At 64.7% G+C, this 27,434-nt stretch overlaps 1 protein-coding gene across 2 annotated transcripts; it reads right to left on the reverse strand.

The window, feature by feature from the left end:
* Positions 1-27,434, reverse strand: MLLT1 (MLLT1 super elongation complex subunit). Of its 2 annotated transcripts, XM_055127588.1 has the most exons (12): positions 27,244-27,434; positions 20,680-20,860; positions 17,061-17,143; positions 9,922-10,065; positions 7,313-7,438; positions 4,810-5,394; positions 3,858-3,945; positions 3,015-3,120; positions 2,170-2,269; positions 2,010-2,081; positions 1,853-1,924; positions 1-1,741 (listed from the first exon to the last, which is right to left on the reverse strand). In XM_055127588.1, the coding sequence occupies exons 1-12, from the start codon at positions 27,253-27,255 to the stop codon at positions 1,613-1,615; spliced, it is 1,698 nt and encodes a 565-aa protein (XP_054983563.1). In that variant the 5' UTR covers positions 27,256-27,434; the 3' UTR covers positions 1-1,612. The 2 variants fall into 2 exon arrangements, with proteins under 2 accessions (XP_054983563.1, XP_054983564.1); XM_055127589.1 differs by lacking the exon at positions 7,313-7,438.

A 27,434-nucleotide genomic window follows, 5' to 3' on the forward strand; every position in this document is an offset into this window, starting at 1 on the left:
CCACTTTCTCATCTGACTTTATTTCACTTTTTGTTTTTCTATAAAACTCCTCCATAATTTCACAATTTAACAAAAGGTTTAAAATCCAGGACGGAAATGCTCCTGAAACGTAGTATACAAACACAAATCTCCTCATTCCTTTGATGCAGGAGTTGGTCTGGGCCGGGAGCGGTGCCCTAGTTCCTAGTGTGACACATTCTTTGTAAAAACCCTTAGGGGCTCGGGGGCAGGGGTATCGGATACCTGCGTGCCTGCCCTCGCTCGGTGCCCTTTTGTTCGGGAGACAACACAGGGGGGCTAACACTGCACGGCAGCCCAAGGGGGCCGCCTTCCTATGGAAGCACCCCACGGCCCATCCCCACCATGCCAGGCTGCTGAAGTGGGGGCAGGGGTGGGGCCGCGGGCAGGGGTGAGGGTCCCCCAGCTGGCCTGGCATGTCCATGGGGGGGTTCACGGGGCCAGCCCTGGGTCCAGAGCGGCTCCGTGGGACAGTGCTTGGGGCCTTGTGTCCGGAGGAGGTAACTGAGAAACGGGGTGGGGGGTTGGGGCTCCCCAGAGCCCCCACAGCAGGTGGGGCCGTGCCCTGGGGACGGGGGGCTTTTCCCAGGGGCCCCTGGAGGAGGAAGAGGAGGAGGAGAAAGAGGGGGGCGACCAGTGCTCTGGGCCGAGGGCGGCCGTGGGAAGGAGCTCCCTGACAGCGGCGAGCTGGAGCCTGCAGCCCGGCAGTCTGAGTTCCCGGGGGACAGAGGAACGCCCTTTGGAGTATTGCTGGCCTGCGCGGTGACCGCCTGGTGACCGCGCCGAGTCCGCCCGGCAGGCCCGTCCACTTGCTTGCACCTTGTGGCAGTGGGTTGGGGGAAGAGTTGGCAGGAGGACGGACAAACAGTCGGACGGACGAGGACAGATGTGGTGCCCGGCGGGGCTGTCCCTTGGGTTCCGCAGGCCGCTGGGGGGGCAGCCCTGGGCTGTGGGCCCGAGGGAGGGAAGGTCCTGCCACACAGACGGGGCCAGGGGGTCACGCCGGGGCTCTCCGCGCCCGGTTCCGCTTTTCGCCTCTCTGGGCCTTGAGGCCAGTCTGGGGGCCAGAGTGGCCGCACAGCCGGGCGCGGGGGCAGAGGTCGCTGGCAGTGTGGCCCCCGGACCCTTGGACCAACTCCACAAACGATCCCGTCTTATTTGGCAAAAGCTCTCACTGTGCTCAGAGTCCGAAGCCTGGGCGGCCCCCGGGGCAGAGGGTCCCTCGGGAGGAGGTGGGGAGCTTCGCGCGCACCGCGACCCCCAGTAGTGTTCAAGGGCCCGGCACGGGGGAGGGGGTGCCCCGGGGCCCAGCTGAGGGACCCCTGACAGTTCCAGCCGCGGGGCCCGCCCCTCGCGGCCATGCCCGCCGCGGGCGCCCGGACACCGGCCAGCCAGCCCGCGCCAGGGAGCCAGGCAGGTCGCGGGCGCAGCGGGATCCTTCGCCGCAGCCCCCCGGACGGGCCTGAGCGGCGAGCAGGTGTGTGTGTGGGGGCCCCCCTGGGCCCGGGGCCCCCGCTGGGCAAAGTGCAGCTGGTGGTGCGGGGCCGGCCGCAGGGCGGGGTAAGGCAGTGCTGCGGGCGGCGGGCGGGCCGGGTCAGGTGGCCACAGCCTCCAGGTAGCTCTGCAGCTTGCGCACCGTGCTCTCGTCCAGGGAGAAGAGGTCAAAGTCGAAGGTGGTGTTGGTGACGTTAAAGTGGCCCGTCTCCTCGATCAGGTTCACGATCTGCAGCGCGAGCCAGGTGTGGGAGGGGAGGGGCTAGGCCGCAGGGGGCAAGGGGAGGAGGCGGAGCCCGGGACCCCCAGCCCACACCCCTTCCCCCCACCCCCGCCGTACCTGCTGCAGCACGTTGCGTTCCCGCAGCGCCATCAGCCGCCGGTGCAGTTCCACCAGCTCGTCCGTGTAGGCCTGCAGGGGGGAGGGGTCGGGGGTCGTCAGCAGCGCATGCGCGCTTCAGGGCTGCCCGGGGCTCCCCCGTTCCCCCGCGCCCCACCTTGTCATAGGTGCCCTTCCTGAGCATCTTGTCCGGCTTGCTGCAAGAGTCGGGGCTCCTCCGGCCTGACGCCTGCAGAGCGAACCGCGGTCTGTGCCAGCCCCGCCCCACCCCGACCCAGAGCAACCCCCCAGCCCCCAACGGGCAGCTCCTGACTGACCTTGCTGTTGGGAGGGGGGGGCTTCTGCGGGGGCAGGGGCTCGCGTTTGGGCGGGCAGGAGTCCCCGCTGTTGTCGCTCTCACTGTCGCTGAAGCTCAGCCTGGCGGGGACACGTCTGTCAGCGCCTGCGGCTTCCCCGGCAGAGGGGCTGAGGCCAGAGCCCCACGCTGCCTCTGTCCGTGACCCCCCCCACAACCCCCTCGCGTGCAAACGCAAGCTCTCCTGGCTGCAGGACTCCGGGAGGCCAAACACAAGCCCTGAGCACTGAGCCCGGGAGCAGCCCTGGGCACTGCCGATGTGGCCCCCAAAGCAAAATTAAATGAACATATTAATGATAGAAAGAGGTGGCTCCTGAACAGGCCCAGAGGGCGGAGGCGGGGGCCACACGCTGGAACCCCTGGGTGTCGTGACCCCTCCTTGATGCTCGCTCTCTCCCGGGCCTTAGAGGCAGTGACCTCCTCCCTCAGACCTTCTCGAGCCCATGGAGGGGGCTGGGAGGTGTCCCCTCAGGACATCACTCCCTGCCCGGGGCCCTGTGCCGAGGCCTGTCCCAGCGTCAGGTGCCCTAGGGGGGAAACGGCGAGCTTGAACCTTCTCTGGCCCCACCCATGGGCCAGGGTGACCCCCAGGACCCCAGCCTGCCTTGGGCGCTGACTGAGCAGCGGCCATGGCAGCCACTTGCCCTGCATGCAGAGAACATTCCAGAAGCACACACCCAACCATGAATGGTGGGCTCGCCCTCTTTCATGCAGGCGGGGCGGGGCTGGGGGGGTCCCCGGTGCTTGAGCCAGGCGTGCCCTCCGAGGACCCCAAACCCCATGAGGGTCCCCCCGGTCCCCCCGTACCTGGAGTCCCGGCCCGCAGCCGCCTTGCCCGACGCCTCTTCTCCCGACGAGGAGTCCTCATCCGACTCCCCGGACTGCAGGTCCTCCACCATGGAGCGCAGTGGGCCTGGGGGGCACAGCACGGCTGACTGAGGCCGGGCCGGCTCCCCACCCCTGCACGGCCCCGGAGGCCCCCACTTGGCCATCTCCTACCTCCCTGGGCTGCCTCGCAGGCCTCCGGGTCCTGGCCCACGGCGGGTCCGCCTGGCGCGTCCATGGCCCACCCAGGGGCTGGGGGGACGCCCAGCCCGGTCTGCGCCGGATCCCCAACGCCTCGCAGCCCCCTTGGCGGCTCCCGGCCCACCGTCCGCCCCTTTCTCCAGAGGCCGCGGCTCCAGGCCCCCCCACAGACGGCATCTTGGTTTATATTCCCGTTTCCAAGGCGACAGAGGGACACAAAGCCTCAATTACCTCGGCCACGTGACGCTTCTCCCCCGCCCAGCCCCTGGCGGCTGCGCGGTGCTTCCACTCCAGGCCAGACCCCCCCAGAGCGCTCCCCTCCCCCACGCCCCCCAACCCCACAGGAAAGATGGGGGGCTTCTGCGTCAGACCCCCGGGAAGAGACGCCTTGGCTGCATCAATCTGAGTGTATGGGGGGGTGCCCGGCCAGGCCGGCTGCCCTGCTTTGGGGGTGCCCTGGGTCATCCGAGTGAGCTGGGGGATCCTCCCAGCCCCCCTCCCCGGGAAGTGGCAGAAACAGTGTTGGGGGCTGGGGCCCAGGGCACCCCGTTTCCACCCGGTCTCACATCCGGGCTCCCTGAGCTCACTCGGCGGCAGCGCCCCCCCCTCCACCCCCCCACGCACCTTGACTGTGGTTCTGGGACGGTTCGAAGTCCGAGTCGGAGCTGGAGTCGGAGCCGGAGCTGGAAGTGGACGGGCTGGACTGGACAGACTTCAGCCGCGGGGGGGCGGGCAGGGGGGAGAGAGAAGACCAGAGCCGGGTCTCGGGGTGGGCAGGGGAGGCGGGACCTGGGAGCCCCCCACCCCCCGCCCTCCTTTCCCCCACCCCGGAGGCTTTCCCTCTCACAGCGGGTGCCTCTGCAGAAGGGGGAGAAGAAAAAGGGGGGCACTAGGGCATGAGGGGGAGGGGGGACCTCGAGCTGCGGCTGAGGGCAGAAACCCGGCTGCTCATCCCCACCCGCCTTCCTCCCAGCCCGTCCCTCAGCTGTGTGTGTGTGTGTGTGTGTGTGTGTGTGTGTGTTTGGGGGGGGAGAGCTGCCCGCCTTGGCACTGCGCTCCCAGGCTTGGCCAGCAGGGGGCAGCAAGCACCAGTGCCAGGAGCACTCCCCTGTGGGGGCCCCCAGGGAAGGGGCGCTAGGTCCCGAAGGCACAGGGGCACACACAGCCGCTGGGCGCACCCCTGTTCCTCCCTCAGGAGTGGGGGAGCCTGGGGGACAGGGAGGGATGTGGGGCTTCTTCAACCCCGGCACTGACCGGACACGGGAAACGCCCACTCAGGGCCAGTCTGGCGGGCAGGGGGCGGGGCAGCCTGAGAGCTGTGCCCGGAAAGGGGCGTCACCCCTCACCCATGAGGTGGGCACAGGGTGGCAGTGGGCAGGGGCGGAGGCTGCACCCCATCTGGGGCCCCACAGCCCCGAACCTCCGTATTTTGTTTTGTTTTGGGGTCACACGCGGTGGTGCTCAGGGCTGGCTCCTGGCGGGGCTCGGGAACCCTGCGGGGTGCCGGGATCCATCCTGGCGGGCCCCCAGCAAGCCCGGCGCCCTCCCCGCGGTCCTGTCGCTCCGGCCGCCTCACCTCCGTCTTGAAGGATGCCTCGTCCTCCGAGTTCGACTCCTCTACCTCGGGGGCCTTCTTGGCCTCCCGGGGCTCGCTCTCAGCCTTGACCTTCTCGCCCTTGCTGCCGCCGCCCTTGTCCCTGGGTGGCTTCTTGTCGGAGAAGGAGGAGGACGAGGAGGAGGTGCGGGGCGAGGTGCCCGGGCCGCCCCGGGAGCTCTTGCAGCTGCTCTTCTTGGGCTTCTTGGTGCCCGGCTTGGGCGAGTCGGCGGGCGCGGGGCGCTTGCTGGAGGAAGACTTGGACGCGGCACCGCCCTTGGGGGACAGGCCCTCCAGCTTTGTCTCCTTCATGGTCATCTTGGGCTCCTTGAAGGCGGCCTTGGGCGGCGCCGGCTTCTCCTCCTTGGCGGGCCGGCCCTCGGCCAGCTTTCGCGCCGCGTCCTTGGCGCTGCGGGCCGGCTCCCGCTCCCGCTCCCGCTCGCGCTCCCGCTCGCGCTCGGGCTCCTTGGAGGAGCTTTTGCTCTCCGAGTCCTTGCGGGGCCGTTCCCGGTGCTCCTTGGCCGCCTTGTGGGCCTTGCAGGCTTTGCCGCTCTCCCGGCTGGCGTCCTGGAAGGCCGGGGCGGGGTGGTGGAGCAGATACACAGACGGGCAGACACACACACACATGCACGCACACACGCACGCACACATGCACACGCACGAGCCAGGTGGTGCGGCCCCACCCCCTGCCCTGCCCACTCCAGAGTGTGGGCCCTGCAGGGGACCTGCCAGCTCTCCCTACTGAGCAGGGCAAGTCAGGGGCGTGCCAGGAAGCGGCAGGGGGCTCAGGGGCACCCCGGAAGGAGCATGAGTCACACTCGCTGGCTGCCCGCCTGCTCCACGCTTGCTGCCACCTGCGGGTGCAGTGGGGATGCCAGCCGGCCGCCCCCTTGGGCCTTGTCATCAGCTCGACCTGGGGCGCAGGGAGGGAGGGGCCAGCCGGGGGTCCTCTGGGCCCAGCAGGAACTGGACGCCCGCCGGTCTCCTGGGGACCTCGGCCTTCCCTGGCCGCTTCTCTGAGATGCGGTGGGGGGGGTGGAGAAGGTGGGGGTGGGTGTCAAGGCGACCCCCCCTCAGGGCTCTGCCCCAGGCCCTGGGCTTCTCAGGCCGCGTCTACCTACCTCAGCGGGGGCAGCAGTGGTGCCCAAAAGAAGGCGCCTCCCTGCGGGGCAGCCCGGCAGCATGGCCCCAAGAATGTGTCACTCAGACCACGGGCACGGGTGAGCCAGCTCACTGCCCAGAGTGCCTCCGCCCTGCTCACAAGCCCCCGCTGGCCTCTGCCCAGAAGGCCAGGCTGGTCCCAGCTCCTGCCCCGGCGGCCCCCATGGTGCCACTGCCACCGGCGTCCCACACTGACCTCTGACCAAGCACAGACCCCGAGCCTCGATGGCGAGGAAGCTTGGCCACAAAAGCCGAGGTGGCCAGCAGGTGGCCGAGACACGGAGACCCCAACCCTCCCCCATCAGGCGGACAGACCTGTCCCCCCGGCCCCAAGGGGTGAAGCTCAGCAGAGCCCAGCGAAGCCCTGCCCGGGACAGCCCGGCCTGACAAGGGCCTTGGGGGTCAGCGTGGGGCAGCAAGAGGTGACCGGACCACCACGGGCAGGGTGGGGACAGCAGGAAAAGAGAGGGCCAAGGCTGTGAAGACGCAGCCACAGGCGGGGCCCTGCAAGCCAACCGCAGCTCTGTGGGCCGGCATTGAATCCTGGGGGCGCAGGGGTGCCCCCCATGGAGGCATTTCCAAGGGGCCTCAGAAGAGGTACCAAGAGAGGAAGAGAAATGGGGGGCACAGAACTGAGGGGCACAGAGACCGGAGACGAAGCCCCAGAACGGGGAGAGGGGGGAGAGAAAGAGAGAGAGAGAGAGAGAGAGAGAGAGAGAGAGATGCCCACAATGATATCCCAGCCCCCAGACTCTGGGAAAGATGGGCCTGGGGGCCAGGGCAATGGCAGGTGACCCCCACGCGGCCCTTCGTCCCCCCGCTACCCCCGCAGGTCTGAGATCTCAGACAAGGGCTCGTCCAGGAAGCTCCAGAGAGAGCCAGAAAGATCTGGCGGGGCAAGGCTGGAGAGGGCGGTGGGAAGAAGGGTGTCAGGCTGGAGGGGGCCGTGAGCGCACCGTACCCCGCAGGAGAGAAGCCGGGGGAGGGGTGCAGAGCGGGCCTGAGGCAGGCACTCGGTGGGCGAGGGGGACAGAGGGGGGGTCCGCCCTCTCCTGCCCGCCTGCCCTTCCCGCACCCCGGCCCAGCCCCGGACAGACGGTCCGTGAGCTGGGGGTGCCCAGGAGGTGCAGGCAGGCGGCGGGGGCAGTGGCCCGTGATGAGCAGAGAGGCCGGGAGCCCGCGTCCTTCTGGCTGCCCCGGGCCATCCGGGAGAGTCACCGGTGGCCGGGGACAGCCAGGGGGGGCCCACGGGCTCCCGGAGGAAGGGGGGGCAGAAGGTCCGGCGGTGCCGAGGGGGCGCCCTGGGCCCTTCCGCCTCACTGACCTTGGAGCTGTGGGGCGGTTTGGTCTTCTTGGGGTCAGAGAAGGCAGAGAGTGGAATTGTGGGCAACATGGGGTAGTCGGGGCTGGGCCTGGACAGCGGCTCTGCTCCTTCGGGCATTACCATCACCTAGTGACAGAGAAGAGACAGGCGTTATCCCCGGTGGCCGGGGCTCCCGCTGTGGCCGCAAGCGCCAACAGCGTAAGGGCACAGGCAACTGGGAAGAGGGCCAAGAGAAGCGGGGCGGGGGCGCGTGTGCGCGCCAGGATGGCTGGGCCCCCCAGGAGCCAAGTCAAGAAGAAGAGCGGGGCACACAGCGCAGGGGGCGGGAGGCGGCCAGGACCGGCCGGAAGCAGTTGGCGAAGGCCAGAAGGGCAGCCCGAGAGGATGCCCTGACGCCGGCCAGTCCTGCTCACACTGCGGTCCCCGGTGCCTGGCGAGCTGGCTGCAAGGCGGGGGAGTGAGGAGCAGGACCGACCAGCACCCAGGGGTGGCCAGGGCGGCCCCCCTCGACCACCCAGTGGCTCTGGGAGACAGTGGCACCCGGCCGGACACCTGCCGAATGGGGCTGAGCTCTCTGATGGAGTCCGAGAGTGAGCAAGTAGCAGGCGCGGAGGGAGACAGGGCCTTCTGGCGGCCCAGACGGAAGGACAGAGAGAAGGAAGGACGGAAGGATGGAGAGAGGCGTCCAGAGGCCCGGTTCTGCCTGCTCGTGCGCTCGGCAGGAGAGGCGGGAAGGAGAGCGGGCAGGGACCAGCCCTCCACCTGGAAGGCAGGCGGCAGCTGGGTCGCAGGGACAAGGGGGCAGAGCGAGGACAGCAGAGCTGGAGGGCACACTGAAGCAGAGCTGCTGAGCCGCCCCGGAGCCTAGGAAGCCGCGGAGATCCATGCATGCAGGCCAGCGCACACGCGCACACACTCACACATGCACACACACATGCAGACTCGCACACACGCACATGCACATGCAGACACATGCACATACGCATAGGCACAAGAATGCACACACACATACACACATGCACAGGCACATACTGTATGCAGACATACACATGCACTCAGATGCACACATGTACACACAAACACGTGCATGCAGGCACAGTCGGAGACAGACACACGCAGGCAGTCACACATATAGGCACACAGATGCATACACACAGGCACGCAGACACACACAGGCATGCAAGACGCAGACACACACAGGCATGCAAGACGCACACACACACACAGGCATGCAAGACGCAGACACACACAGGCATGCAAGATGCACACACACACACACAGGCACGCAGACACACACACAGGCGTGCAGATGCACACAGGCACACAGACACGCGCGCGCACACACACATGCACGCAGATGCGCACACACACAGGCACACAAACGCACACATAGGCACACAGACACACACACACATACAGGCACGCAGACGCACACACAGGAATGCAGACGCACACACAGGCACACACACCCAGGGGCGAGTGGAGGGAAGGCGGCCAGCGTGTTTAGGGTGGGGGCTGCCACCTGGGCTCTCTCTGGTTCCTTCTTCCTCCCTGCCAGTTGGGCCAAGAATGGGGGTGCCCTCCCATCTCTCCCCTCCGAACCCCTCCCGCGTCCCCCAGCTCCCCCCCTGGACAGGTTGACGGATGCCGAGATCCTGGGATGGGCCAGGGCCAGGAGGCCACCCCGCGGCATCCCGGCAGGACTTACGGATCGGGGCTCCTCTGGTCCTGGCAGCAGAGTGCGAGGCTGATGCCAGCACCCCCAGGAGCTGCCCGGAGCTCTGGGGCAGTAGGGCAAGGCCCGACCCTGGTCCCGGGAGCGACCAGAGCGCCTGAGGCCGGTGCCCTCGAGGGCCAGAACGTTCAGACCCGCCAAGCAGCAAGCCTGGGCCGCTCCGGAGCTGGGGGTGGGAGAACCACTGTGCCCGCCCGCCTGCCTGCCGTGGCACCCCTGCCTCGGGCCGGCCCTGCCCACACAGCACCAGCCTGGCCTGCCCCCGGGTTTTATGTGCTTACGTGATGCCCGAGGGCCTTCATCTCCGCACACACGCACCTGGCCACGCGGGACACAGGCCGCCTACTAGCCGAGTTAGGAGCCGGCACAGGGGCTGGGGGCTGTGCCCTGGGAACCTGGGGGAGCCCTGCCCGCCCGGCCCGGGTGTGGGCCTCCGGGGGCGCTCGCCAGAGTCGCAGACTCGACCTTCCGCAGTGAGGAAGCCACAGCCGCACACGCTCCATCCCACCCGCGTTTACGAGGGGCCCGAGCCGGTCCGGGGAGCCACGGGCTCATGAACGCGGGCCGGCCCGTGCCCCCGGGCGCACGCGCACACGCAAGCACACGCAGGCCCGCACACACGGCTTGGCTGCCCTCCCTCCCCCGCAGGAGCCCCGGGATCCTGACACCCCATGCCCACGTGGGGACGCCGGGCCAGCCACCATCGCCGCCGAGCAGGACGCCATGGGGGGACGAAGGCCGTGTGAGTCACTGGCCAGCCACCGTGGCAGGCAGCCACGGGCCGCACCCCCTCTGCTCGCCCCCCCCCCAGCAGGTCCCCAGCCCGCACTGCCCAGGGTTGGGGAGGGCAAGGGCCCCGCGGGGCCGCACTCACCCCACCGGCCATGAGCAGCTTGTAGCGGAACTCGATGGTGGGGTTGTTGAACGTCAGCTTCTCGCAGCGCAGGTGGTTCACGGGCGGGTTCCCCTCCAGGTTCAGGAAGAGGTCGTAGGTGAAGCAGACCTTGCGGGGCTCCTCCTGCGACACAGGGGCGCCCGGGGAGTGTCAGGGGCACCCGGCGCACCCCCCACCTCTCGCTCAGCCATCCAAGCCCCAGGCGCTGCCCGTGGACCGGGCAGCCGGGCCCAGCAGGCCCCGGTGTGGAATCAGGACAGGAAATAGGTGACTCCGGGGCCGGAACCATAGGACAGTGGGGAGGGCGCTGGCCTGGCATGTGGCTGACCCAGGCTCGATCCCTGGCATCCCACAGGGTCTCCTGAGCACCGGCCAGGAGTAGTTTCTGAGTGCAGAGCCAGGAGTCAGCCCTGAGCACTGCTGGGTGTGACCCCAAAAAATTAAAAACAAAAAGAGAGAAAAATAAAAAGGTGATTCCTGGGTGCGGGCCCAGGGACAGGCTGGGTGAGGCTGAGCCCAGACCCCAGGGGACTTCCCTGCTGTGAGGGATCCCCACGTGAGTGAGCTGAGGGCCTGGCACCAGCTCTGGGGGTAGGAAGTGGCCTGGGCTCAGCCCTGAGGCTGTCCCTGGGCAGTGGAGAGTGACCCCCCCAACAGCCGCGGGGGTGCCTGCGGGGCTCCCCCTGCAGACCAGACGGGCCCTTAGGCTGAAGTCCTGCCCACCACCTGCTATGCGGGCGGCCCAGGCCCCCAGTGTCCACCCGTCCTCTCCCAGATCGAGGACACGGGGGACTCTGGTGGCAGGCAGAGGTGGCTCCCGGGATCCAGACTGCATGGCCGGGAGTCTCGTCTGGGTTTCCCCAGCTCAGTTCTGGACCCTGAGTCCCTGCCCCATCCTGACTCTGCAGGAAGCCGGGCCAATGTCCACCCCACCGGGCAGCCCTTCTGCAAGGACCAGGTGGTGCAGTGCTGGCTGGGAGGGGCTTACCAGGAGCGTGGTGGGGGCTCCCAGACCCTAGTGTGAGGTGGGGGCTCCCCTGTCAAGGCTTCACAGTGCAGGGGCTCCCCAGGACCCCACCCTGCCCTCCCAGTCCCCAGCACCTTCCAGTGGGCGCTGCGTATCCAAGGACCGGCTAGGCCTCAGCGCCCCGCGCCCCAGGAGAGGCCACCGAGGGTCTCTGGTCCCTGCCCGCCCCCTCCCCCTGCCCTCCACAAGGCCTTCATCCCCAACACACACAGGGTGCCAGGAGGGTGCCTGGGCCCCCGCTCTCCACCCCCCCAGGGGACCAAGCACCGTGGGCAGGGGCGCCTCCAGGCATCCTTGGGGCCCAGGGTGCTGGTCAGTGGGGCTGCAGGGCCCCTGGAGCCCCAGAGCCACGGGGGCAGCCCAGGGTTGCCCAGCACTCGGGCTGCGCCTGCTTCCGGGGTGAGGGCGCACAGACACATGCTCCCCCCAGGCGACAGGCCTATGTCCCCACGCACACACAGCCCGGCACGTGCCCTGCGGCTGACCTGGGTAGTGCCACCGCAGCAAGAGGCCTCAGGCCCGGGGTCGTGGTGGGGGAGATACAGCCGGAGGGGCCGCGGCCCCAGATGGCCAGCCGCGGGCAGCACAGGCTCCCAGCCGTCCGCCCCAGGAACTGGGGTTCCCGTGCGTCACTGTGACATCAGCCGAATAAGGCGAGTCCCAGCTCACCTGGCCGCCACGTCCCCCACCGCCCCACGCCCCGCCCCTCCCCTCCACTCCTGCCACTCAGGTCACCCCGCAGCCGCCCCCTGCCAGCCTCCACTCCAGGCCCTGGCCCCGGGCCAGCGTCTCCCTCTGGCCTCACGTTCCGGAGGTGGAGGAACTGGCCGGACAGGTGGCAACTGCATGGGCGCCGGGCACTGCCGGGAGTCAGGGCGCAGGGCTGGAAGGGCCTGGGGGGCTTGAGGGACGTTCACTTCCTGCCTCCTGGAGTGTGCAGGAGGAAGAGCCAGGAGGGGCACCCCAGGGCCTCTGAACCCCCTGCCGACGGAGTCCTGGCACCTGTTTCCGGGTGCACACCCAGGGGAGGGGTCAGGCCAGGGGCACGACTCGACAACTGTGGGTTTACTGGTTGACAGTCATGGGGTCTGGCTGATGTGTGGGGCCTCTTCTGAGCCTCTCGGACCCGTGCATGGGAACTGTGCCAGCGGTGACAAGCTGCGCAGGGTGGGGAGGTGCCAGGGCCCCTCCAGAACAAGGACCTAGGCGGCTCCCTGGCACCCCAGGACAGCCGGGCGTGACGGGCAGAGCCCAACGTCACAGGCCAGGCATGGAGTCACCAGAGCCACTGGGAGTGGCCCCGAGGTTCTGAGCCTCCCCCCACCCCAACAGCAAAAGGCGGGAGCCGCCCCTTCCAGTCAGACGCAGTGCCCACGGCCGGCAGAGGCCTCAGATGCTGCCCCTCTGCCTTCCACTTTGCCCTGACAAGAACAACTGTGTTCAGGTCAGAGTGACAGAACAGCGGGGAGGGCAGTTTTCGTGCAAGCAGCCCGGCTGGGTTTGCTCCCCAGCGCACCATAGCGTGCCCCGAGCTCACCAGGACGGATCCCTGAGCATCGCCGGGGGTGGCCCCCAAACCAAAAAAGAAAAGAAAAAGAAGAAAAGCAACGAGCAGGGCCAGCGCGACAGGTGGGGCCCTGGCCTGGCTCATGGCCAATCGTGTTCGACCCCCAGATCCCCGAGCTCTGCCAACAGGGACCCCTGAGCACAGAACCAGGAGTAGCCCCTGAGCATGCTGGGTGTGTGCCCCCCGCCCCGCCCAAGCCAGCCCCAAACCCAGAGAAAAACCAAACAGAAACCTAATCTGCACAAGAAAACCAGTTAATACAACCAAGGGGACTCTCTCTCTCTCTCTCTCTCTCTCAAGAAAGAAAAGGAAGGCAGGAAGGCGTCCCCTGATGAGAAACCCTCCAGAGTCCACGCCTAGCCCTGGGTGCCCCCCACCAGCACGACATGGTCCCCTGAGCACCCCCAGGTATGGCTCCCCCCAACACACACACACAAACACCCCCAAACAAACATGCTGGGAGCTCGAGGCAGACATTTTTCCAGGAATGTCCCAGGCGGGTGCCCAGGGCAAGCCCAGCGCCGCCATCAGGTCCATGGCGAGGACGGGAAACTGCACGGGAGCCAGGAACAGGGGCAGGCTCGGCTCGGGTTCAATCCCCGGCATCCGCCCCCTGCCCAGTCGGCCACTAGGGATGACCACGTTTGGAGCCCAAGCTAGGGACAGGAAGTAAAGGGCGAGGAGGGCCGAGCCGGACAGAAGAGAACGTGACTCCGCTCGCCATCGATACCATCTTATCTGCAGACACTGCTTCAGGAACGGCAGCAATGACTCAAGCCAAAGAATGAGGTGGAGCCGGAGCAATAGGACAGAGGTGCATGGTGGAGCCAGGTTCGATCCCCAGCATCCCATAGGGTCCCCCCCGAGCACTGCCAGGAGTGAGTTCTGAGCGCAGGGCCAGGAGGAAGCCCTGAGCCTGCCAGATATGGCCCCGAGACAAAACAAAACAACAAAACCCACAACTTTCTTCAGGCAAGAGGCAGAAACCAAAGGCTACGTGGGCACGGGTCCAGCCTCTTCTCACTGCCAGCACTGAATGCACCGAAAAGGCAGGTCAGGAAAGCAGGTCTGTGGGGGCTGAAGCCATAGGACAGCAGGGAGGGCATTTGCCTGGCATGTGGCCAACCTGGGTTCAGTTCCCAGCATCCCATGGGGAGCCAGAACCCCTGAGCCCCACCAGGAGTGACCCCTGAGAGCCAAAAGAAAGAAGCAATTCCAGGGGCCGGAGCGATACTACAGCAAGTAGGGCATTTGCCTTGAACGTGGCTGACCCGACATCCCATATGGTCCACCAAGCACCGCCAGTATTTTTAATTTATAGTATTTATAATTCCTGAGTGCAGAGTTAGGAGTAACCCCTGAGTATTGCCTGGTGTGACCCAAAGAGCAAAATAAATAAATAAATAAAACGATTTCATTTACAGTAACCTGCAAAAGGAGCAAATGCCTCTGCAAGAATTCAGGGGAGGAGATGAGAGGCTTGAGCAGATGGAAACCCACGGCCCTGCCCGCTGCTCACTGGCAGAATGGAGCTGTGGGGCTCGGTCATTGCTTCCAGCGGCCCCATGGCCATTTGTGCACAGACGGGGAAAAAAAAAAGCCCCAACTTTAGACTCACATGGAGCTGCCGAGGCCAGAAGAACCGCAGCCGGAATTCCTGGGAACCCGGAGAACCACCAAATCACTTCCTGATTCCAGGGTCCTTTGCCCCAGAGCTGCCCTGCTCCAAATGGCACAGCAGCAGCCAGGAGGCAGACGGAGCCCAGGGAGAGCAGGGGAACCCCAGAAGGCAGATCCCCCGGGGTGTGTTCTGATTCCTAAGGGGTGAAGACCAAACCCAGGAAAGAATAGTCTCGGGCAGCATGTTGGGCGCTTTAGTGAGAGGACAGCGGAGAGGGTGTTTGCCTTGCACACGGCTGACCTGGTTTGATCCCCGACACCTCTTACGGTGCCTGGGCACCCCAAAGGGACCCCCAAGTTTAAGGGATCCCTAAGGGACTGAATAAATAGCACAGTGAGTAGGGCGTTTGCCTTGCACGCAGCAGACCCGGGTTCGAATCCCAGCATCCCAATATGGTCCCCGGAGCACTGCCAGGAGCAATTCTGGAGTAATGCGAGGAATAACCCCTGTGCATTGCCGGGTGTGACCCAAAAAGCAAAAAAAAAAAAAAAAAGTGATCCCTAAGCACAGCTGAGTATGGCTCCCCCCTCCAATGCAGCATTTCCCAGCTGCCCCCCCACACTCCCAGGGGGCTAAAGGTGAAAACCATATAATGGGGGGGGCCATGGCAGGAGACAAGGGGGTGAGAGCTGAGAAAGGTTGATGGGTCAGGGGTCGGGAACAAGAACAGGGGTAAGGCACTTGCCTCACACATGGCAATTTGGGCTTAATCGCACCCCCAGATCACCTAGGGGGTACATCCTGGGCAGCCCAGATGTGGCACTTAACCCCTTCCTTCAAAAAACAAAACAAAACAGAAGAATAACCTGCCCTGGGGTGGGGGGAGGGCTGAGTTGCTGGGCCGTGCGGAAACTCTGGAATCAGCCCCGCCAGGTACGACCCAATTCTTTTTTTTTTTTTTTTTAGCAAACTTGGGGGTTAGAACAATCATACAGAGGGGGGAGGGGGGCGCTTACCTTATACATGGCTGACCCGGGTCAATCCCCGCCACCCCCTAGGGCCCCCTGAGCCCTACGAGGAGTGATCCCTGAGCACAGAGCCAGGAGTTTGCCCTGAGCACTGCTGGGTGTGGCCCAACCCTCTCCCCAAACCAAAAGTGATTCCCAGAAGCTCAACTCACATCCTCCCTTCGCCCACCCCCTGCACCAGGGGCGCCTGGGCACCCCGAGCTGGAGCAACAGGCCAGTGTACAGAACCCCCGTCTGGGAGCAGCCCCAGCCCTGAACACCGTTTGGGAAGCTCCCATCCCTCCAAAAGCTCAGGGCGAGAGGCCGACCCCCAGATGCCCCCAGGACCCATCACAGACACTGGCACCAGCCCTCCAGGGTCCCCCTAGAAGTCTGCCTTGGCCTTGCGACTGAAAAGCAGGAGGTGCCCCCAGCATCTTCTGTAGGGTGTGTGGCGGGGGTTGAGACAGGGATTACTCAGGCACCCCTGGGCATCCATCCAGAGGCCTGAGGGGGTGACCCAGAGCAGCAGGCCCCCGGGAGGGCCTCAGCAGGGCTCAGGGCTCAGGGCTTGGGGCTTGGGCGGCCACACCACCTCATGCCAGGAGAGGGCGACCGAGGCCCCCACAGGGCTGGGGGAACTGGCTTGGGTGGCAGCCAGTGTCCCTGGGCCAGTGGCCACACCACCTGACACCAGGAGAGGGCGCCTGAGGCCCCTATAGGCCCACAGGGCTCCAAGCGCTTTTGCTTTCGTTCCTGGTTTGACCAAACCTGGTGATGGTGGGGGGGTGGGAGGGTGTGTGTGTCCTTCCCTGGCATATGTCTGTGTGACCAAACCTACGGAGTGTGTTGTGTGTGTGTGTGACTGGTGTGTATATCCTTCCCTGGCATATGTGTGTGTGTGTGTGACTAGTATGTATATCTTTCCCTGGCATATGTGTGTGTGTCTCCTTCCCTGGCATTTGTATGTGCATGTGTGTATTTCTCACTGGTGTGTGTGTGTGTCTCCTTCCCTGGAGTATGTGTATGTGTGTGTGTTTCCTTCCCTGGCAGTGTGTGTGTGTGTGTTCCTCACTGATGTGTGTGTCCTTCCCTGGAGTATGTGTATGTGTGTGTGTGTCCTTCCCTGGAGTGTATGTGTCCTTCCCTGGCAGTTGTATATGTGTGTGTGTGTGTCCTTCCCTGGAGTATGTGTGTGTGTGTTTCCTTCCCTGGCAGTTTATATGTGTATGTGTGTGTATGTGTGTGTGTGTGTGTGCTTCCCTGGCGTTCCAGCGGTGCTGCACACGCACACTAACAACACAGAAACAACACAGAACCTCCGGTTCCCTGCAGGTTCGGGGTAAAATATGCAGGGAGGAACAGTAAGACGGCAGGGCACCCCCCACTCTGTATCCAGCGGCCAGGCCCCTCTCAGCTACAGGACACCCCCGTGCCTTCCCCGTCGGTCTCTCCCCTACCTCTGCCCCAACCTCTGCCCTGCCCCTGCCCCCTACCAGCCCCACAACTAAGATTCAGCAGATGGGCTGGACAGCAGGGGAGGCGCTGGCCTTGTGCCAGACTCCATTCCCTGGCACCCCATGGGGTCCCCTGACCCCCACCAGGAGGGATCCCTGAGCTCAGAGCAGGAGTCAGCCCTGAGCACCTCCAGGTGTGGCCCCAAACCAGAGGCCACTCTACAGTTCTGCTTTGCACCCTAAGCCCATGGGATGGGGGAAGGGATGGGGGGGCATTTAGGTGATTTGCAGACCTTCGCCCAAATCAGAGCCAGTCCAGACCACTGGGGAGGGCTGCACCCACCTGCCCCCATATGCTTTCTGGGCCCCCTCCGTCTGGCCACGCACACACCCACACCGGTCACTCCAACCCCCCACCCCCAGTGAACCCGGGTCCTACCTTGTTCTTGAAGTACACCTCGATGGGCATGATGAAGCCAGCATACCCTGACTCCTCCACCTTGTAGGGGGGCTCCTTACACACTGAGAAGGAAGGGGAAGCGGGGGTCAGCCTCCTGCCCACTTGGAGCCCCCCACCCACTCCCGACCCTTGAACCCAAGTCCAGGTCAAGTCCTCGTCCACAGGGTCTGTGGGGAGGAGCAGAGGAAGGGGGGCACCCCAGCTCAGAGCACGGAGGGGCTGGGAGCGGGGAGTCGGGGAGAGACATGGTCAGTCTCAGGGGCCCCCGTGCTGGCTTCTGGACTCAAAGGCGGACTCACAAGCCCCAGGGGTCACAAGCACAAAGGAAGGGCTCTCTGAGGGCAGAATGCAGGGGAGCCCCGGGAGGGGGGGGTCCCCACAGCCTTCATGGAAGCACACACAGGTTCAGGGGAGAGGGCAGAGACCCAGGATGGGCTCTGAGTGTGGGAACCCCAAGGACACACCCCTCCCCCCACACACAATAAAAATCACCACAGGAGCTGGAGATAGGACAGCGGGGAGGGTGCCTGCCTGGCACTGGCCCCCAGCACCCCACAGGGAGTCAGCCCTGAGCACTGCTGGGTGTGGCATCCCCTCCCCCCACCGCCAGCAAATCCCAGCAGCTCCCGGCATTCTCCCTCAGGTCTCCTACAGAAGTAGGGGGCTGCGTGGCTGGGCTGGGGGTATGGCTGCAGTTCCGGGAGCCCCTGGAGGACCCACAGAAGGGGGACACGGTGGGCACAGGGCAAGAAGCCCCCGACCCTACTCCTCTCACCCCGCCATCGCTTCCTCTCTGCCCCCCACGGTATCCACATGAAGGGCGGCCCAGCAGCCCTCACCCTGCCAAGGGGGCTTCACCAGGCACACACACGCATCCACCAGGGGCGAGGCCCCCCACCCAGGCTGCTCTGGTGACCTCCCCAAATGCTGACACCAAGTCAAACACTCACCGACACAGCTGCCCAAACCAAATCTACTCATTCACCTCATTCTCCAAATCATTCATTCACTCATTCATCACTCTCATTCACTCACTTCTTCATTCACTCTCACACATTCACTCACTCATGCCACAGGGCTGGCACCAGACAACATCAGGGGTCAGGAGGGAGACAGGGTCCCTGCAGATGTGTCCCCATCCATGGACCCCCGGAAGGAAGCCACAGCCTGGGTGATAAGGCTGTCCAACTTCCCATCTCCAACCGACTGCTCACTTGGGAGCATGGAACAGCTCTGGGCTTGGGGGACCTGCATTCTCTCCCTAAGGAGAGACTCAGGAGACAGGATGGGGGGAAAATCCCACTCACCCCTTCAGAGATTGGGGACGCCCTGGCCCGTAACAGGGAGCCCGAGGACCATTCGGGGCGGGGGAGGGCTGAGGGGGTGCTGAGAGACAGGGAGCCTATGGGTGTGGGTGTGTGTGGGGATCCTTAATCCAGACTCCACTACAAGACGGAAGCACTGAAAAGGGAGGAAATGGGGGTCCCCAGGGGCGGACTGCTTAGGGTGCAGCCTAAGTGGCCGGAGCCGGGGCAGGGCCCGCACGGCAGGGTTACCAAGGAAGGTACCAGCAGAACATGCCAGAAGATGCACTCAAGGTGTACACCCCCACCTCTGGCCAAAACGGGGGCCTTTTTCTGACCTGTTCCCTTCCTGCCCCCCTAATCTCATGCTGCAGGCTCGCCCCCACTGACAGTTTTCACCCATATTCCTCTTGGAACATCCTGGGGTCGAAGGGGTAGGGGTGAGGGGCACACGCTGAGAAGCCCAGGTTTATTTTTATTTATTTATTGGCTCTGGGGGCCACACCTGGAGATGCTCAAGGTTGACTCCTGGCTCTGTGTTCAGGAATCACTCCTGGCAGGGCTTGCGGGGCAGGAACCCTATAGGATGCTGGGGATTGAACCCAGGTCTGCCGGGTGCAAGGCAAACACCTTCCCCACTGGGCTATCCCTCCAGCTCCGAAAGATAAGGGACCTGAATCCTGTGGCACCAAAGCAAATGCCCAATAACCAAATCAACAGGCCTGAAGCCCAGGTTTCGAGGACACGTTTTAACACCCCCAGAGTGATTTCAGAAGCTGGCTGGGTGCACTGTCTGCAGAAAAGTGGCAAAATGTGCCCCATGAACATTCACTATCTGAAATGGTTGAGGAGCTGGGCAGGCAGGACTCTGCTATCTGATAAGCAGCAGCTCGGTGAAAGGCCGGCGAGCTCCAACTTAGGGACAGAACTTCCGCTCCTGGACAGTTGACTGGCCAGATACATTTAACTCATTGGATACATCTAACTTGCTAACTCATGAGATACATTTAACTCATGGATACATTTAACTGGATACAGTTAGTTCACTAGATACATTTAATTCATTGATACATTTAACTGGATACAGTTAGCTCATTGGATACATTTAACTCCCTGACCATATCTGACCTCTTTGCTACATTCATTCCACCTCAGGCTGAGATAAGGGTGCATGCAAGACTCAAACTCTCCACCATATTTTATTTGGGAAGCGCAGCTGAGTTCTCTGCTAGACCCCAGCCATGCCCAACGCTCAAGGGGGAGCCTCAGCCCAGGAGCCCTTTCTCAGGGACCTGGAGGTCAGCTGGAGCCCCTTGCCAACCTTACAGAGGCAGAGCAGTGGGGAGCCCCGGCAGGCACCTGTGACAGCATCCACGGGATGGAGGTGACATACAGAGGTGACAGGCAGTGGGGACACCACACAACACCCAGGGAAACGGGCCTGACAAGAGGGCCTTGGGGTGTCCGCTACAAAGCATGGGTTCACTTCTGGGCCCCTGGGGGTGGGATAAGGCAGCAGGGAGCCCCATATCTAGGAAGAGGCATGGCCCGGGGCTGATCATGGTGGCCGCGAAGAGGTACTCAAGGCTCTCGGCTGCACCTGTAACTGGGCGCACTGCCCCCTAGGAGGCAGAGTGCCGGGGAGACGTGCAGCCCAGCAGCGCACACACATACACCAGCACCCCCTGAAATACTGCCGTGGGAAGGGCACTTGGCAGCCCCCAAGGACTCTTCCAACATAGCCCTGGGCTGTGCACAAGAGAGGGGACTCACTGGCCAGGAAACAGACTCGCCCTGGGGACCCCCAGAACTGGCGCTGGTCACCAGCTTCCTTCCTGGCTCCGCCTCCCCAGTGGCTGGACAAATCCTGGGCTCTGAGCACCAGCAAACGGGCCCCTGGGGGCCACAGGTGCAGGGCAGGGACACGGGCAGTCTGGCCAGCAGGTGGCGCTGCAGGCAGGGCCGGGTTGGGCCAGGGGCTGAGCGCTGCGACATTGGGTAATGTCATCTGGGATGATGACATACCCGCATAGTATACCCAGGTCACACCCAGGCTGGAGGGTGGGGCCTCAGGGACCCCCATGGCTGTGGGAGTGGCGGGCAAACCTGGAGGGTGGCTCTGGGCCAGCCCAGAAGTTTCCGGATTCCTCACCAGGGGGCGTCATCAGCACCTCCCACCCACCTGGGCGCTGCTCAGTGACTTCACCACCTCTAAGCTGGCCTCCCGGCTTTGCTAAGGAGCAGTGAGAACAGGAAGGCAGGCCGTGCTGGGGGCATGGGAGGGGGCCACTCACCGCGCTTGGGCTTGGGGAAGCTGTCGTGCAGGCGGAAGACCACCTTCTCCACGAAGTGCTGGATCTCGCACTGCTCGGGGCCGCGGACAAACACCATCCAGTCGTGCGTGAAGCCCTCCGTGGTGGGCTTCTTGCGCAGCTGGGCGCGGTGCCCCAGCTCTAACTTCACCTGGACAGTGCACTGTGGGGAGATAGGCGGAGCGAAGGGGTCAGTGGGGGGGCCGAGACCCAGGCGCGCGCGCGCACACACACACTGCTCACCAAAGTCTCCCAGACAAACAGCGCAGCGTCCTGTACAGGAAACACACATGCACGTCGCGCACACACAAGCACACATGGATGCTTGCATGGATGGATGCATGCACACACACACACACACACACACACACACACACGGAGAGGTGTAGAGACATATGCATGCTCGGACAGATGGCTGGACGTACACACGCAAGGGTACACAGACAGAAACATGGACAGACGCATGCATGCACGCACAGCGACTGGGGAGCAGGCGCCCTTGCGGGGGCAGTGGCCCCATGACCAGCTTGCCCACTGGGGTCTCCGGGGAGGGCTCAGGTGCAGGCCCCTTGATGGAGGGTTTTGTCACTGCCACCCACGCTCCCAATAGGGCCCCTGGCCGGCCACAGGCAGTGCCCAATCCCCAGCCGAGGCTCCGGGGGCGAAACCGTGATTCAGGGACGCAGAGAGCGGCCAGCAGGAAGCACTGGGGGAGGCAGCTTGACCCGTGATGCTGCCTGCACACTGCCCGCAGCAGCCGCTTCCTCCAATTGAAGGGGGCCGTGGGGGCTCCCACGCCTCAAAACACAAAGCCACAGACTTCAAAGAGCAGTACGGCACCAGGCCCGCTAGGCTAGCCGGCGCGGGAGCTTATGACAACTGCAATAATGTTACCAGAGCACACTTGTCACCGGGGAAGCCCGGGCTTCCCGCGACACGCCCCCGCACTCAGCTAAGGCCTTCCTCATCACTCCAGAGCGACCTGGCGGGGCTCTCAGCCCCCAGCACATCCCAGCTCCGGCCAATTCAGAGACAGACACACACACACACACTCCACCAGCGAACACAGCAGCCCCCACCTTCCCAGCCCCCCAGGGCTGAGGTGAGCACCACTTTCCCCTCCACATCCTCAGATGCTGAGCACAGGGGGACAGCGTGGTCCCACAGACCCCCCTAGGGCTCGCACACCCAGCGCCTGTGAGCTAAGCAAAGAGTGGGAAGGCCCAGGCAGTGCACCCACATTCCTGCTCAGTAGGGGGCCCGCCTCCCCCATTACAGCGGAGGCAGGAGGCCACCCACTGGATGCTCCCTAGATGCCCCTGGGTGCACCTTTCTGGAGCAAACCCTGCCCGTTCCCCTCCAGCGACCTTTGTCACATGGGGAAAGGGGTCGCTCCAGCAGTGGCACAGCTGGCTGGCTCCTGGGCCCCTCCCTGCCCCACCTCCCACCCTGCGCCCCTCTCTCTGGGCAGTCCAGGACATGCACACTGCATCCATCACTTTGCAGGCTGAACCAGAGCAGTGAGCCCCTGCCCCCGGCCCAGGGGCTGGCCGGGAAGGAGGGGAGATATGGGGGGGGGGCGGTGAACCTGGAAGCCACAGGAGAGAAACGAAAGGATGGGGACCTGTCAGCGGCTGAACAGAAGGCAAAGGCCTCTGGACAGACAGACAGATGGATGGACGGAGACACATACACACACATACACACACACACACACACACACACACACACAACACTCATGCTAGGAGGAAGCCAGAGGGCGGCAGGTTGGGACAGCTGGGAGCGCAATGTCCAGGGGACAGCAAGGGATTTTTTTTTTGGGGGGGGCACTTCATAGGGGATGGCAGCAGCTTCCGGCCCCTGAGCTCTGAGGCAGGCAAGGACGGTGGCAACACTGCGACTAGGACTGCGCGGAGGGGCGGCACGGGGCCCCTTTCTGTTAGAGCACACGCAAGGGACAGGTCACACCCCTTGGAGCCCCCGACTCGCCCTTCCCCCTATATTGAGAGGGGCCCAGTGCAGGCCATCCTGACAATGACGAGCGGCTTCTGGGAGGCCAGGCATTCATGATGGGTTCCACGGGGGTCTTCGGGCACCCATTGGCAGCTGGCCACCCCCTTCAGGAGCTGGAGCGGGAGGCGCCTCGTAAGCAGGGGAAGCTGAGCCCCGCAGTATCTGGGCAGCCTTGGGGCGGCACATGGGGTTAGAGAAAAGGGAGAGCATAAACCAATGAGTCTACAAGGCGTTCAAGGGCCTGTTCCTGGCCCCCCAACAGCCTAGCAAACTGCACCCGGGGTGTGGGCACCCCCTCCTTCCTCTACTCCACCTGGCCCGGGGCCCAGTTCACCAGCCAGGGAGCCGCCCGCTGCCCAGAGGCCGTGCCTGGGACTGCCCCAGTGGATGCCAGCTCCCCTGTCCCCAGGTCCACCCAGTGTGCCACTGCCAGCGGCAACTCTGACCCAGGCCAAGCTGCCAGGGGCGCTCTGGGAGGCAGATTCCCTACAAGGACTGCTCCCCAAGACCTGGCGGGTGGGCCAGAGGACAGAGCCACTCAGTGGGGTCTGCCCACTCCCCAGGCGGATGGCCCGAGATGGCAGAGCAAAGGCTGGCAGAGTCCCTGCCCCATCCTGCTCCCCTGACGCCACCCCCCCCCCCCGCGTGCCGCCCAGGGCCCCCAGAGGCAGCTCTTTAAGCTGGTCTCCAAGGTGCCGCATCTGCGGCTGGGGATGCTCCGGCAGGCAGTGGCCCTGCCCTCTGGGAACCCACACTGGCCCGAGGGGCATAATTACCCCTGAAGCCGGGCACAGCGAGCCCCGATCTCCTGCCCTTGGGCCTTCCCCAGCAGCCTCCTTGGACTCAGGCCAGTGGCAGGTGCGGGAGGAAACCGCAGCCAGGTCCCCCGGCCGGAACCCCGCCATGGAGAGGAAGGGGGTCCCCCAGGACGGCTGCAGGAAGCCCTGGCTGCCAGGGCTGGGAGGGAGCAGCATCCCACTGAGTGTACCCCACTTCTGGCTCAGCCCAGGGACTCCCAGGAGCCACAGAGGCCCCCCCAGTCCTGGCTTACCACTGGGGAGTGGCGGCCTCCAGCCGGCGGGGCCAGGGTCCCTACAGGAACCCCCGTGGGGAGAGGCATCAGCTCCCCAAGGCTCCGGGACAGTCGGGGACACACTGGGAGTTGCCAGGTTGGCCACAGCACAGAGGGACAGATGTCGGCTGCTTCTGATAGCCCAGAAGGTGGGACTGGGGGGATAAAAAAGTGGGGCCCAGGCCTGCCCCTGGCCCCCGATCTTCACAAGATGCAGGCTTTAGCAGGTGGAGGCAGGGGGCCCGGACGAGAGGACAGTGGGGACAGCGCTGTCCTTGCACTTGGCAGACCCGGGTTCGATTCCCAGCATTCCATAGGGTCCTCTGAGCCTTGCCATAAGCAAGCCTCAAGCACAGAGCCTGGAGTCAAACCTGAGCACTGCTGGGTGTGGCCCCAAAACCAAAAAATAAGAGGGAGGTTGACTTCTGGAGGGGTAATGTGTGAGTGTGAATGTGTGTGTATGTGTGGTATGTGTATGTGAATGTGTGAGTGTGTATGTGCGGTATGTGAGAGTGAATGTGTATGTATGTGCAGTGCATGAGTTTATGTGTGGTGTATGTATGTGTGGTGTGTGTATGAGACGTATATATGAGTGTGTATGTGTGGTTGTGTATTGAGAGTATGTGCAAGTGTGTATGTGCAGTGTGAGTGTATATGTGCAATGTAAGTATATGTATGTGCGGCGTGTGTGTGCGTGTGAGTATATGTGTGAGTGTGTGTAAGGGCAGTGTGAGTGTATGTGCGGCGTGTGTGTGTGTGCCAGTGTGTGAATGTGTATGTGTGGCCTGTGTGTGTGTGTGTGTGTGTGTACGAGTGTGTGTGTGTGTGGGGGGGGGGCTCTGTGCCATGGCAGGCATCCTTGTGGGCTGCCCCCATTCCTCCTGGGCCCCTCATCTGTGACCCGGAAGCATCATAAGCGAGAACACAGCCTGGGACCTGCCTTCACGCCTAGCCGTGAAGACTTGAGGGTGCCATGTGATGGGACACCCAGAAGGACCTCCACGTCCCAGACACCTAGGGACCCCGATGGCCCCAACCCGCCTTCCCCTTCTTCCTGCGCTGCCTCCGTGTCCGCCCAGCCTCTCCTACCCCAGGAGAGAAATCACAACCCGCCTCCGCCCCCCACAGAGACCCTCCGACCCTCCCCTTCCCCTCTAAGAACACAGATGCGCCCAGGCCCCCCAGACCGGCCGTGGGGCTGTGTGTGTGTTGGGGGAGGAGGGTGCATGACACTGAAAGTCACGACCAGGGCAGGGGGATGCAGGAGGTCTTGCTCTGGCTGAGTTCCAAGCCAAGCCTGGAGAGGACAGGATGGGGAGGGGGACTCGGTGGACACGGCCAGCCAGCCGGGGTGGGTTGGGGTCCCGGCGGGACTCAGGCAGCCCGAGGCCCATGCAGCGGCTCCCCCCCCCACCTCCCCAGGGTGCTCTGGAACCCGGCCAGGCCCCACCCTCTGGGGTAAAAGGGCCCCTTCTCCCAACATCCCCAGGGCCCTCTGGAGGAAGGACAGAGCTGGGCTGGATGGAAACACAGCTGGGGACAGACACCCCCACCGGGACTGACCCAGCCTTTCCCCCTGGGACCAGTTTTCCTTGCAGACATTTCCCGAGGCGCCACAGAGGCCCCAGCCGGTCCAGATGGGGCTCCCGGGCCCTCTGCGTCCTGTCTCTTCAGTCTAGTTCCCTGAACCGAAGACACCCAGGGCAGGGGGCGGTGACCCGAGGGTCAGGCAGTCCCGGCCCCTCTGCTTCTCCTTCCAGAACCAACAGGGAGGCCTGGCCTGGGATTCACGGGGTGCACACCTGCTGTCCCAACTTTGGGTGCCCAACAAGAAGGGGGAGCGGTGGGGTCCTGACATGGGACAGGGCGCTGGTTTGGGGGAGTGCCCTGGCTGCACACACACACACACACACACACACACACATGCATGCACGTGGGGGGGGGTACAGAAAGACAATCCAGGATGCAATGTCTCGGGGACAAGGCTGTGATGCCTCCGAGGCTGAGGAGGGAAAAGGGGGCAGCGAGGGCCCCCCAGACGGACAGCACTGAGTTTCCCACCCCCTCCACCCCGACAAGCTCGCCAGCACCCAGCGCCTGGGCCCACGGAGCAGCCACAGCGGCGCCAGCAGCCAGGGACGCCCGGACCTGCCCAGGCTAACGGTGGAGACTTGAGCTGCCACCCCCACACCCCACCTCTCCTGGCGCCGGGCGGGGAACGAAGCAATGACCTACCCACATCAGGGGGCTCTGGAACGGCTCTGACTGTATAAATGGGACAGAGCAGCCCCAGGAGAAGACATTATGGGGTGGGGGAGCACCCCGCAGTGCAGAACCAGGCCCCCCAGAGGCTCTGAGATGGGGGACATAAGGTGAGAGGTGGAAAGTGGCAGGGTCGGGCCATGGGTGCTGGGAGGAAGTTGACAACACTGAATGCTCAGGGATCTGAGAACAAGGGGGGCCCCAGGACCTGGGTGCACCCCGACCCCATCTAAGAGACGCAGAGCCAGGCTCGGTGTCCAGGTCTTAAAATCCAAGGTGGGGAGGCAGGCCAGGGCCAGCACAAACTTGAGTTTGGGTCCCTGTGGGCTCAAGACTAAAGGTCTGGCCAGTGAGTGTGGGGAAACTGAGGCAGGCCCAGAGAGGAGCTGTGTGAAGGCTGGGAGCGGGGAGGCAGATGGGAAAAGTGGTGAGGGAGGCAGGAGGTGGGGGGGTCTGCATATTATGCTCCCAGGGGCTGCTGGAGACTCAGGGAGGCAGAGGACCCCCAGAAGTGTCTGAGTAGGGTCTGGGCTGAGGGGGGCCAGGCCAGAGGAAGGTTTTGAATGTAGAGAGGGGCAGAGGCTTAAGTGGGACCAATGCAGCAAGCTGGGGGTGGGGGTGGGGCGGGGGTGTTAGAAAGTTGAAGGGGACTCAGGAAGAAGCTATATAGCCCAACCCTGCTAGATGCAACGTGGGGAAAAGAGGTGTGCGGGCTCTGGGAACCCCAGGGGTTTCCACGGTGCATGCGGGGCGCTGGACTGGACAGGGGTGCCAGGTAGATCCCGGCGGCGGGGGTGGAGGGGGCGCGTTGGAGCTGGACCGGACTCCTCAAGGGGCTTCGGGAGGGCTGTGCAGGGAGGCGTCCCGGGCAGGTCGGGGTGCAAAGCAAAGTCCCAACGGGCTCCGGGCCCCACTGGGGTCCCCGGCAGCATCCCTGGCGGGGATTGGAGGGGAGAGCGTGGACTGGACGAGGCCAGACTGGGGGGTCGGGGCCAGACGGGGGGCGGGTTCTGAAAGGCGTCCCGGGGGGGTTCGGGAAGCGGGCGGGCCCGGAGTGCCCCGAGGGCGGGGCGCGGGGGCCGGGGTCGCGGGTGGGGGAGGGGCGCCCCCGGCCCCACATAAAGGCGCGGGGCGCGCGCACAAAGCGGGGCGGCGGGGCGCGGGGCCGCGGGGGGCCGGGCGGCGCGGCCGCTCCTCACCTGATTGTCCATGGCTGGCGCCCCGCCCCGCCCCCGGGCCCCGCGTCGCTCGCCGCCGCCTCAGCGCCGTCCCGCCGCCCTCATTGTCTGTCAGCCGCCGCCGCCGCCGCTCCCGGCCGCCCGCCCGCCCCGCGGAACCGGAAACCGCCGCCAGCCCGGGTCGCGCACCGACCGCGAGCCCCCGCCGCCGA

This window comes from Sorex araneus, chromosome 2 (genome assembly GCF_027595985.1).
Source record: "Sorex araneus isolate mSorAra2 chromosome 2, mSorAra2.pri, whole genome shotgun sequence".
Lineage (NCBI taxonomy): Eukaryota > Metazoa > Chordata > Mammalia > Eulipotyphla > Soricidae > Sorex > Sorex araneus.